General features: G+C 40.9%; 1 protein-coding gene across 1 annotated transcript; it reads right to left on the reverse strand.

The window, feature by feature from the left end:
• Positions 1-313: 313 nt before the first annotated feature.
• On the reverse strand, positions 314-4,031 carry LOC145651981 (uncharacterized). Its single transcript, XM_081700876.1, has 3 exons — positions 3,690-4,031; positions 542-562; positions 314-410 (listed from the first exon to the last, which is right to left on the reverse strand). Exons 1-3 carry the CDS (start codon positions 4,029-4,031, stop codon positions 348-350), a joined length of 426 nt encoding a protein of 141 aa, XP_081557002.1. The 3' UTR covers positions 314-347.
• Positions 4,032-13,348: the final 9,317 nt, after the last annotated feature.

A 13,348-nucleotide genomic window follows, 5' to 3' on the forward strand; every position in this document is an offset into this window, starting at 1 on the left:
CGACTTAATGACTTGATCATGATTCCTCTGATTGTATCCATCCACCTCCTTTACTTGTTTCAGCTGATTTAAGCATAACTCTTTTTTCCAGTGGATTGGTTCCTCAAAATATGTCCAAATTTAGATAGTGTGTTAAGAGAGCATGTCAGTCTATGAGCAAATGATTAAGCACTTGTATAAATTGCTCTGAATAAGAGCGTCTGCCAAATTCCGTAAATGTAAATGTGTTAGTTTATATATTAAACAGTATTATATGAGAGGCATAGAAATAAACACACAAGTAATGGCTAGAAATGTTTTAATTAGAAATAACATTTAACCAAACAGGAAATTATAATCAGATTTTTTTAAAACGTGTGTAGGGTGCTGTAATCATGCTTTCTAGCATGTGACGCTCCATATGCAGGTTCCTAAAACAGCAAATAAAAACATTCTCACAACACAATCTTTATATTATGTCACCTGAAAATAGGTAGATTTGCCTAAATAAATACAACTTAAAGGCTAAGCAAAATGATAACTTCAAAATTCATAGACTTACCCTGAGAAGACATGACATCACCTGAATCCAGAGGAACAAAAAGGTCATTGGTGTGAGTCTAAAATAATAGTTATACAGAAAGCATCTGGTGCGTAGGCAAGCTTGGAAATTTGGAATAATGCAAAAAGTTGTTTGTGTGGTTGCCTATAAGAGAGTTTTGTTTTTCTGGGTGACAAGGGAAATAAACCATCAAATGAAAACTTATGGGCCTGGTCCTAGTTTTTTTTTTCTTTTTTTTTAATAACACTTGCCCTTTTTTGTATTCAATAAAGACCTTTTTCTAACCCTTGGATGCTTGCACTCTCAGATTCTGCTCTCATGTGACTGACCTGGAACCGAACGACAATGAGAAATACCCGCTTCTCAGTATAGTTCGTTTAAAATATTGATGTCTCCTACTTACAATCACTGTGTTAGTAGCCTGCTCATCGAGAAGCAATAAAACCTGCGAATGGATCCTTTTGTTTATCATTACATAATGTGCAAGTCTGTCTTTCTATAATACATTATTTCTATCCAAATATATACTGCAAAGATGACTATATAATATACAAGAAATAAATGCTGACTTCATAGGGAAAATTACTTCATAATAGTGAAATTATGTCCATGAAACAATATTTTACTTGACATTCAATCTTAAAATAATTTGGTTCCAGTCTAGAAATGCATAGGCTCTGAAGAGTGTTCAAATGTTTGAAAAACAGAACATGCAGGTTTTCAGATCAGATTAATTGAGATCAGACTTGTTAAAGCACAATGAATGAAATACACTGAATATTTGCAAATAATTCTTAATTACTTTTCTATTCTAAATTACTAACCTAAATACTTTGAGGTTAGAGAGTATTTTATGTAAAACATCTGTTTCGTTCCCTTCTGCTATCAGACTTTTAAACTCCACTTTACAATTTTAATGCATTTTTAAAATGAGCTCGTTTTCTATGGTTTTATCAAATGTCTTAGATGTGTGCATGTATGTACGTGCAGTTAACTGAGACAAATTTCTCTCATTCAAGTACTGACAGATATGGCAATAAAGTATTGAAAACTATTGAAATACATTTTTGCAAATGAAAAAAAAATGAAGACCAAGTAACAAGAAAGTAAATCACTAATTTAAGTGGAAATACTAGTGAAGTTTAATTTTGCTGTTAATTGAGGCACATTGCATCGTCTTGAAATGGATATGCCTAATTATTTTATTAATTGTCACGAAACGCTCGCCTCCCGCGAGTCACGTGGGTTGGGAGGATCGTTGTTAGTGGCCTCACCTGCACACACCTGCGCCTTGTTTTGTTTATGTATTTAAAGCTTTGTCGTAGTGTGCAGGATTGTTGGTCATAGTGGATGTAACGTTTTGATGTAGTGTTTCTTTTGTCGTTGCTAAACGTATGCGTGTTTATTGTGCTCGTTTCTTGTTAATCGTTTCATGTTCGTAATGTTTGTGAGTGCCATTATCATTTTGTGTTTATATAAATAAATGTACCTCGCAGTCGCTGGAGTCTGTGCGTCCTGCCCCTCGCCCTGCGGCACTCAGTCCACCACACGTTACATTAATTTAAAACTAGTGCTTAATCTCAGAGTATACATCTTATAACAGTAAACTGAATTGGTCATTGGACCACTGAAGCATAAAAATACAGTTTGAACATGAATTCCATTTTGGTAGGCATTTTTTATTTGGTCAAAGGAAAGTAAAACAAATTTAAATAAAATAAAAAAGATACTCAGTATTTAACAAATTACTACTAGACCACCACTAGGCCACCTCATCTCAGCAGTTGCAGAGCAGGTGAGCAAAAGTCACACCTTTAACAGGATTGCACTTTCTTTGTCTAGATGGGATGTCAACCTGTGAAGGAACAGCAAGAGAATAACAGCACTAAACATTCTATTGCCCATTGAAATCTAAATACTGCTAGTTATTTAGTTTTGAAACTTAAACAACTTTAAATAACCTCTAAACACAAATACTCCCTCAACTATATTCACTTCTAAGCTTAACCATCATTTAAAAAACATTTGGGATTAATGAACCATCCTGTGAGAGAAACGTCCACAATGGCACAAAAGTAGGGCGTTCTCATACGTTCTCTAAATGTTGCGGACGTCAACAAAATGAACTATGATCATCTCGCATCAAACGTTAAAAAGAATAACGTTATAAAATAATATGAACGTCGGGAAAGTCCTGGATATCTTCGTTGTCTGATGGTTCCCCCCATAGAGTTTGCCAGTGAGTAAACCACAAATGAACGCCGAACGCCCAGTTCATTTACACAATAGTATTTTTATTAAAACATGATTTTCCACCCAGTTCCGTGTATGCGGTCATGCGTCTGCACTTCGCAAAAGCTCCGTCCCCCTATCTACACGGAAAGTTGGAATGCGCACCTACGTCTTGTATTACGGTAGCGCGTTTGTGAACCGATGTGGGGGAAAGCTTCTCGTACTTTTAGTAAGGAATTTGACAATCTAAGTGAAATGTTTTCTACAGATTAATTAAACATATCTTACTGTGGTCTAATGCACCAGAAGAAAATATTTGTTAAAACATGTAGAAGAGAAAAGTCTTAAATTTGTTGGAAATTCAAGCCTTCCCTGTTAAAATCTTGCTTTTGAGTTTAATCCACTACATTTATACGTAGCAATCAAAGATCATTCAAATCTATTCAAATCTAGTTCATTTTTAATTAAATCCACAATATTTATAACGACCAAATTCTTAGCTATTCAGGGTAAGAATTCCTTAAGCAAAATTGTGAATAATATATATTTGAATTGTATAACTCTAATTATCAATTCATTTGTTACCAATGTCAGTAAATTTTGGCCATATCTCTGCCTTACGACATTTCTGAAACGTGCATGTAGAGGTTCCTGAGTTGTTTTGATTTTTAGCCTACAACTTCCAGAGAATTAAGGTAATGTGAGGGCTCTTAAGAGCTGTTTCATCTCAGAATTTAAAGTCCTAAACCGTACAGATACGTACACTGACATTTCGATGGTTAGGATTTGTACCCTACAACATGCAAACATTTAAAGTCGTTTAATATCCTGTCACAACATAACACCAAGCGATCTTTGCGTGCGGTAAAACACGCGGCGCCTACGTACGGGCATAAACACAAGAAATTACTCTTACTTTTGATATGGTTGGCTCTAATAAGTGCCGGTGGTTTCGTGTTGTTTGATATCGAAGTTTAACCCAAAAGAGTGGTGCCTGGCATTTCAGAGCAAAAATCACATCCAAATAGGTGACGGTGTTCCTCTTCTCGTGCTCGATGTAGGTAACTGCATCCCTGATAACGTTCTCTAGATACACTTTCAGCACAGCACGGGTCTCCTCGTAGATCAGACCGGAGTTACGCTTGACGCCGCCACGACGGGCCAGATGGCGAATAATGGCATTAGACATGACCTGCATGTCGTCACAGCGAACCTTGTGCTTAGTTCCGCCTTTGCTGCGCTTTCTTTGACCTGACATAGCTAGTCGAATAAAAGTGAAACACTGGAGCTGTAATTCCAACATGCCTGTATTATTTTCCTCTAAAGGAGCTGGTTGGAGACAACCAGGTGGTGGCGCGGGTAAAGACCATACTCCTCCAGTTCTTATTCTTCTTGAAACTATGATTATTTTATAACTATTGCTTCTTCTTTTTTTAACTCATTACTGGGGCCCACTAGTTTGTTTCACAGTCATTCTAATAGCAAGAATTCCAGCTCATCAACTAATTATGAAACTCTTCTTAAATTCGATCATGCAAGCAAAGTTTAAAACTGCAGGTTAATGAGTCCTCAGAACTGGTGCTGAAGAACTGGTGCTGAAAACCCCAAAAATCGAGGACTCCCATTTTAAAATAGGGAAATGACATACACACTGCTAATGTATTTTTTACTAGGCTGCTTGGGACTTCATAGCATCAAAGAACCATGGGTTATCTGTTATTGAAGCATGTCGGTTTTCCAAATGCTATGTTGTAAACTCTAATTAAAGCTAATAACAGAAATTGATCAAAATGAGGGGTTAGAGTGTTGTACTGACAAGAAACTTAAAAAAAACATAAATAGATGGCAGTATGGCCAATGGAATTAAGGCCTATATTTTTAAATAAGTAATTCAAATTACTTTACCAAATATAAAAACAACTGCAAAAATGAATCTGACAGGATTAAAAAAACTTTGGATGAATAAAATGAATATGCGGTCCAATTTATTTTCATCTATCAAAAACAAAGAAGCAACTATTCTGATCATCCCTAGACAGTCTTGTTTCTTGTAAGCATAAAATTTCAAATTTGGCCATCAAAATATTTCCTTTTTGCAGTAGACTGAAGTCCACGGACATTTCAGCTTACAACTGCTATGTCAAAACGTCCTTTTGTTTAAAGTACATTTTCCAGACCTTCGCTCTCTCAAAGAATCCTTGTTTCTTTTCATCTCCTTCATAGCAGAGGTCCAAGGCTTTTCCCTTCCTTTTGTCTGGTAGCTTTTTTTAATGTTGAGAATTTTGTTTTTAATTGCATCATTTGTTTTGTAACTGGAGTTAGCAAATCCATATTAATTAGCCAAAACAAAATACATTTGAAATATTGTAGCATTTATTTTCTGTAATTCTTATCATAAGCTATTCATATGTTATACATATTTATGTAAAATTGTAATAAATATTTTGAGGCTTCTGAGGTTCTATTATTTGTTTGACTGAACAAATGATCGTGTTCTTTTTCTTTCTGCCTAAGCTAACAATTTTAAATTTTCATGTAAACATAAATCAGCCTGGAGTAGCTCTGACCACCACAGCTCAGTGACCCAGCACAGACCACCATAACTCAGACTGTTCTGGGAAAGACCACCACAGCTCAGAGTGACCCAGGAGAGACCACCATAAATCAGAGTGACTCTGGACAGACCACCACAGCTCAGAGTGACCCAGGACAGACCACCATAATTCAGAGTGACTCAGGACAGACGACCACAGCTCAGAGCGACCGAGGACAGACCACTACAGCTCAGAGTTACCCAGGACACACCACCACAGCACAGAGAGACCCAGGACAGACCACCATAAATCAGAGTGACCCAGGACAGATCACCACAGTTAAGAGTGACCGAGAACACACCACCACAGTTCAGGGTGACCCAGGACACACCACCACAGTTCAGAGTGATCCAGGACACACCATCACAGCTCAGAGTGACCCAAGACAGACCACCATAATTCAGAGTGACTCAGGACAGTAATTCAGAGACCCAGGACAGACCACTACAGCTCAGAGTGACCCAGCACAGACCACTACAGCTCAGCGTGGATGATCTGTCAAAGCACAGGCCCTACATAGAATTAATGATTTAAAGTAAAAGTGCTTGATTTTTGTTGATGTGCAAATTGGAAAGTCTTCTTTTGTTCCTTTCCATTTTATACAATTGTAAATTAGTATTATGTATTTATGACTTACAAAAGTTCTTTGTCATTTACTAATAGAATGTATCCTAGCCAGTACAGTAGAATAGAGTTCAAGATATCATTGAAATACTGTTGAAATACAGGGATCAATGCTTATACCTAGAAGTGAAAAACATGCATAACCTCTATCTCAGGCAATGAAAAGTGCAATAACAAGAGCAGCCAAGGTGCATAAGCGACTTTTACCAGAAACCCCTTACTCACCTGCAAAAAGGAAACAATGTCATGTCGGCAGATGTTCAGGAAACAAAACGTATTAAATCTGCCAGACATGTAAGTGTCACGGTTAGCTGGCCATCCAGCAGGAGGGACATGCTCACTCCTCCTAGGGATCTTACCAAACACCCACACTGCTCCCAATCCCCTGACTACTGATTAGTTTCACCTGTTCCTTCTTGTCTTTCACTTATATAAACCCTCAGGCTTCAGATGATAGCTCTGCACATTAGCCGACCATAGACTGAGAGTCTACCTGCTCCAGTGCTACCACTCACAGAGAGGATTACTTTGTTTCGTTGCATCAGTGCTTCTATTGGTGATTCCCTTATGGAAAATAAAGAGCACTTCCTCACTACCCCACCTCCTGCAGTAAGAGACTGGTCTGTGGTAAACACTCAAACACTGCACCCAAGCTGTGCTTTGAATGTTAATAAAGTGTGCACAATTCAAACGGAACTTAAGTTGGGGGAAAAAAAAAACTTATGACATCTGCAAATGACACCTGTAAGCCCCAAAAAATGTAAGACATTGAATGGGGACAAAAAATTGGATTTTTTGTTTGGTTCTCTAAAGTAAAATATGATAGACATTTGCAGATCATCAAAAATTTCACAGTCCTTGAAGCCTGCAGGCAACAAAAGATAAAACATGGTTGTATGATTTGCATTAAACTGAAATCAATGTTTTTCATCATGATCAGTGATGCAAGTTGATAAACATTCCAGAACAGCTGGTGAAACTCTAGAAGATCAGTGAAGGAGTGTCCTGTAGAAGTTCCAGTGGAATCTGATTAACAGTGTGGAAGATTACAAATGCATTTCAAATGCTCAGCTGAAGAAAGCAGGCAGAAATTATATTGTGGATAAGATGGTGGTGCACTACAGCCCAGATAGTTTAGTGGAGATCACACCGGCCATCCTGAAGAACATGAATCACAACAAACTGGCTGAAGAACTAATGAAAAAACCCAGAGAGAATTAACATATTATCTGTTTAACCACATAAACAGTAATGCTCAAATCATATTTACTACTTACACTCAGAGTAACGCCATTGAATCTATATTCACACTTTAAACTCAGAGACCTTGATTTACAAATGTTTTACATGTGCAAAACTTGATAAAACTTGCAAAATGCTGTCCTCACTGATCTACTGACTTAGTCTATGAATGACCATGTATATCATTTACATTTGCAGCATTTGTGAGATGCCCTTGTCCAGAGCAACTTACAGAAGTTACTTTGTCTATCCAATCCATATCCTCATGTGACTACAGATAGGTCAATGTCAAGAATACTCTTAGGCTTTAAAGTGCATATTTAAGTGCTTAGTGAATTAATGAACAGGTGACACTTTAGTCTTCATTTGAAGACAGCCAGTGTAGTAGCGTATGAATATTTCTTTGTCCAATCTTACCCTTGCAGCCCACAAGTGACCCTACAGCACTTCAGTGTTAGAATAAACAAGTTTTACTATGAACAAATTACCCCTGGAACCAGTAAGTCTGGGTGACACCATCATTAACAGGATTAAAGGTTTAAAAAAATAAACACTTATGACTTCTGCAAGGACACCAGGGTAAGAATAAACTTCTTGATGTTAGAATAAAATTACTCTGTTAGTCTAGGAAGAAGAATCTCATGTTCATTTTATACATGAACTGCCCAGTGACTCCTAAGCTGATGATGCAACACTCTATGTTCTCCATTTGACTTTGAAGGGTACTCCTTGTTGCTGCAAGAAGATTTTGCTAGAACTTATAACTGGTAGCAGTTGGCTGATTGTAAGTTAGTTAAAGTAGGCTTTGCATACAGCTTTGTTTACTGTTTTTGGCTTTTAGCCAACCTGATGACAGTACTGGTGTTTGCTTGTTCACCATATTACAAAAAACCTCCCTGCCTCTGTTTACCTTTTTTTTCTGGTTCATCTCGCACATCATTAACTTCAGTTGTTTACAAATATACCCAACCACCAACTTTTTCTACAGCCAAACCTACACTGGGTCACAACACTACCATCATCCTGTATTTTACTGCAAATTACACTTTGTATTGTATTTTAGATTGAACACCAAATTAAATTCCTAGTAAATATAATGTACTTTTGGTGTAGGTGTAGCTAACATGTTTCTGATTAATATTTAGATGATTTTACATATTAGATTTCTTTGTAGGAGAGTTTTCTTTTAACCATTGTACCCACATGTCAAGATGGCGCCGGTGAGGTCGGCTGCCGTCACGACTGCTCCGTCCACACCTGGCACTTTTTTCGCTCTTTTCACTATCTTTTTCGTTCTTTTCGCTCTTCCCGCTACCCCTGACTTCTCCGCAGCCCTTCTCTACACACCACGGCACGTATCTCATACAGCAGAGATGCCCTTATTTCTCTTAATCTACATAGCACTCACCTCAAGCCGTCTGTAACCCCGGACCCAAGATGGCCGACGGAGATCCTGAGGGAAAACAGAAGACGCGGCGCGAGGAAAAGGCCTCGAGGGAAGCGAGCCGGCGTCAGGAACAGGCTGAGGGCTCGGGAACACCGAGCTCCCTTACCTAGCATCCTGCTAGCCAACGTCCAGTCTCTGGATAACAAGCTCGATTACCTCTGGGCCAGGATAAAGTTCCAGAGGGACATTCGGGACTGCAATCTCCTCTGCTTCACCGAGTCGTGGCTGAACCCAGCGATACCAAACCACGCTATCCAGCCGGCCGAGTTCTTCTCGGTTCACCGCATGGACAGGACGGCAGATTCGGGGAAGTCGAGAGGCGGCGGAGTGTGTGTGATGGTAAACAACAGCTGGTGCAACAATGCCAACGTTGTTACTCTCGCCTGCTCCTGCTCACCCAACCTGGAGCTGCTCACCCTCAAGCTTCGTCCTTTCTACCTTCCCCGGGAGTTCACTTCGGTCATCATCAACACCGTGTACATCCCACCTCAGGCTAACATGGACACTGCACTGTGTGAACTTCATGAGGCTCTCACACAGTTTCAGGCACAGCACCGGGACGCTGCACTTATTATGGTTGGGGATTTCAACAGCGCTAACCTCAAGCGTGCGGTGCCCAACCTTTACCAGCACGTAACCTTCCCCACCAGGGGAAATAGGACACTAGACCACTGCTACACCCCATACAAGGACAGTTACAAGGCACTAGCTCATCCACCGTTTGGTAAGTCGGACCACGCCGCCATCTTCCTCATACCAAAATATAAACAACGGCTAAAACGGGAAGCTCCGGTTCAGAGGGAGGTTGCGCGCTGGACAGACCAATCGGTGGCCGCTCTGCAGGACGCTCTGGATGACGCAGACTGGGACATGTTCCTGCGCAGCACTGATGATGTCAGCGAGTTTACGGAGGCAGTAGTAGGATTTATTGGGAAACTGGTGGACGACACGATCCCAAGAATCACCATCAAGAAGTTTTCCAACCAGAAGCCCTGGGTGGACAGAACCATCCGCGAGGCTCTGAACTCTCGAACTGCTGCCTACAATGCGGGGATCATCAGCGGGAACATGGACGAGTACAAGTCCGCAGCATACGGAGTGCGCAGGGAGGTGAGGGAGGCGAAGCGGCACTACCGGAAGAAACTAGAGACACAGTTCCAGCAGAGTGGCTCTAGATCCCTGTGGCAGGGACTACGGATGATCACGGACTACAGGAGCCCACCCTCCGGACTGATGAGTGCGGATGAGTCTCTGGCGAACGAGCTGAATACATTCTTTGCTCGCTTCGAGGCTACATCTAGCAGCGCTAATGCTAGCAGCACAAATGCTAACGGCGCTAGTGCTAACAGCGCTAGTGCTAACAGCGCCAATGCTAACGGCGCTAGTGCTAATGGCACTATCGGCGCAGCCAATGGCACATACGCGGGGCCCACCATAGAACAGCGCCCTCTCATCATCACAGAGAGTGACGTGAGGAGAGTGTTTAAAAGGGTGAATACCAGGAAGGCGATGGGACCAGACGGTATCTGCGGGAGGGTCCTCAAAGCCTGCGCAAATCAGCTAGCCCCGGTATTCACCGACATCTTCAATCTCTCCCTGACGCTCGGTATTGTCCCGTCCAGCTTCAAGCGGTCCACCATCGTCCCCGTCCCGAAGAAACCTCGACCCTCCTCCGACCTCAATGACTACCGCCCTGTCGCCCTCACATCAGTCGTGATGAAGTGCTTTGAAAAGCTAGTCAGAGACTTCATCACATCTTCATTGCCAGCCTCCATGGACCCACTGCAGTTTGCATATCGCCACAACCGCTCCACTGACGATGCGATTGCACATCTGCTCCACACTACACTGACTCACCTGGACGAAGGGAGGGGAAATTATGTTAAAATGCTATTTGTCGACTACAGTTCAGCATTCAACACCATCATCCCCTCCCTACTCACTACTAAGTTGGGAGATCTAGGACTGCATACATCCCTGTGCGACTGGATCTCCAACTTCCTAACAGACAGACCACAATCAGTACGGGTGGGCAACTGCTCCTCAACCACCCTCACCCTCAGCACTGGAGCTCCTCAGGGTTGTGTCCTAAGCCCCCTGCTCTACTCACTGTACACCTACGACTGCACAGCCACTTCCAGCTCTAACATCATTGTCAAGTTTGCTGACGACACCGTTGTCGTGGGTCTGATCTCGGACAACGACGAGAGGGCCTACCTGGAGGAGATTAAACACCTGGAAAACTGGTGCCAGGAAAATAATCTCCTCTTAAACGTCAGTAAGACAAAGGAGCTGATCGTGGATTGCAGCAAGAAGCAGGAGCGGCACTACCAACCTGTGAGGATCAGTGGGACCACGGTGGAGAGAGTAGATACTTTCAGGTACCTTGGTGTTCACATCTCGCAGGACCTGTCCTGGTCCCGCCATACCAGCTCCCTGGCAAAGAAGGCTCGTCAGCGTCTTTACCACCTCAGACGCCTAAGGGACTTCAGACTGCGCTCCAAGGTACTGCGGAACTTCTACACCTGCACTATCGAGAGCATCCTCACAGGGAACATCACAGTCTGGTTTGGGAATAGCACCAAGCAGGACAGACAAGCACTCCAAAGGGTAGTGCATTCAGCAGAGCGCATCATTCACTCGGAACTTCCTGACCTGCAGACCATCTACTACAAGCGGTGCCAGACCAAGGCCAGGAAAATTGTGAAGGACCCCACCCATCCCAACAATAGACTCTTCTCTCTGTTGAGGTCAGGGAGGCGCTTCCGCTCCCTGAAGACCAAGACAGAGAGGCTGAAGAGGAGCTTCTTCCCACAGGCCATTCGGGCCCTGAATCAGGGAAACTGATAAACTGTGGGGACCACCACCACCACCACCATGTAACATAACTGTATATCTGTACACCTGTATATATAGATTTATACTCAATTACCCTGTTACACAACAACTGTAGATATGGTATTATACAAAATGGATCTGTACATTCTGTAGATTGTATACATATATACCCAACCATATACATTGTACATTGTGTATATAATCATAATATACATATATTGTACATACATTGTTAATATATTTTTGTACATACATAGAATATATATATTTATCTGCATATATATATATATATTTTTTTTTCTCTATGCAGCCCTGTTTCTCTTCCTCAGTTTGGACAGAGCACTCTCCACCATTTCACTGTGTGTTATATTGTGTATGACTATGTATGTGACGAATAAACGGAACTTGAACTTGAACTTTGTATTAATACACAATGTAGACAACAATGGTGGCACTCACATATAACCTTTGCGGGGAACATGACTATTCACTCAACAAGGATAACCTACACATTACTAGAGATGACACAAACAGGCGTTACCACTACACAGATGTTTAACACTACATAGCGACAATGATCAACAGGGATCATACACTGACAGGGGTTTAAATAGACAGACCAACATGTAATATTAATCCCTATACAGGTATGTGCAATCCCAGGGGGCATGGTTACAAACGACATACATGTGAATCCCCCTGCATGCGGCGGGCTGTACCATGTGACTCATGGGGGAAGGAGCATTCCATGACAATTATAGACAATCCATGATTGATCTGCATTTGACTTGCATCAGCAAAGCATAAGTAACAAATGAATAGTATTTAGGAATGTGTTATAAATAATAAAAACATTGTAAATAATACAAATAAACATTTAGCTACAATAATTAAAACTTTATATGTATATAGACTCATGCCCATGTTTGAACTTCTGCTCATGAATGAATATATTTAAAATGACAGATAAGGTAAAGGGCACATGATGTGGTACAATATCTTAAGTGGAAGGGAGTGGGGATATGGACATGGGGACACACATACACACACACACACACACACACACACACACACACACACAACTAATATAACACATGTTTTCAATGATAATGCAAATCTAATTTAACCATAGGCTTTAAAATAAAAAGATGTTTAACTAAATGGATTACAAACATTGTAAGTATAAATGTGGGTATGAATTGAACTTTTATTTAGTTTTAGTTAAGAATTATTTTATTTAACAAAGATTGTCTTCATGACATTTTTGTCCCAGCCTTTTACCTGGTACGAATTCATGATTTTCAATGCCCAACAGGTCATAGATCTGATTTATTTATATATTCAGAATGAACAAGAGAACAATGATTTAGAACAGGAGGATGTATCTGCAGAAGAAGATGAGACAGAACAACCTAGAGCATGATGAACAACATCATGAAATAACATGAGCCTTGTCAGCATATGACAGTCGGGGCAGGATGCCAAAGAATATCATAATTTCATATCGCTCACTCCCCCTGACCCAGACTACACCAGCTCCCAGACTGTGTCACTCCTCCTAGTCTGAGTAATCTCTTTCGATCTGCCTCACCTGATCAGTAAACTCTTTCACCTGTTGCTAATTTCCTTCTTCTTTTTAATACCTCTGCTTTTGCTATTGTCCTTTGCAAAGTATTTCCATGTTATTTCCATATGTAATTAGTATTCTTTCTGTCTGTTGTTTTGGTTATGTTCCCTGGTTATCACTTTTACCTTATCCCTTTCTGCTTTCATTGTTTGATTGGCCTGACACCCGGTGTGGTATTATTTATTTGAACTGTTTTTCATGAC

This window comes from Electrophorus electricus, chromosome 18, assembly GCF_041902795.1.
Source record: "Electrophorus electricus isolate QZ-2024a chromosome 18, ASM4190279v1, whole genome shotgun sequence".
Classification (NCBI taxonomy): domain Eukaryota; kingdom Metazoa; phylum Chordata; class Actinopteri; order Gymnotiformes; family Gymnotidae; genus Electrophorus; species Electrophorus electricus.

Coding starts and splice junctions, on each gene's coding strand:
- LOC145651981 (XM_081700876.1), bottom strand. CDS start 4,031: ATGTCAGGTCAAAGAAAGCGCAGCAAAGGCGGAACTAAGCACAAGGTT. Junction 563..3,689: donor TAGAGCCAACCATATCAAAA/GTAAGAGTAATT, acceptor CTCTGGATTCAG/GTGATGTCATGTCTTCTCAG. Junction 411..541: donor TGATGTCATGTCTTCTCAGG/GTAAGTCTATGA, acceptor TTGCTGTTTTAG/GAACCTGCATATGGAGCGTC.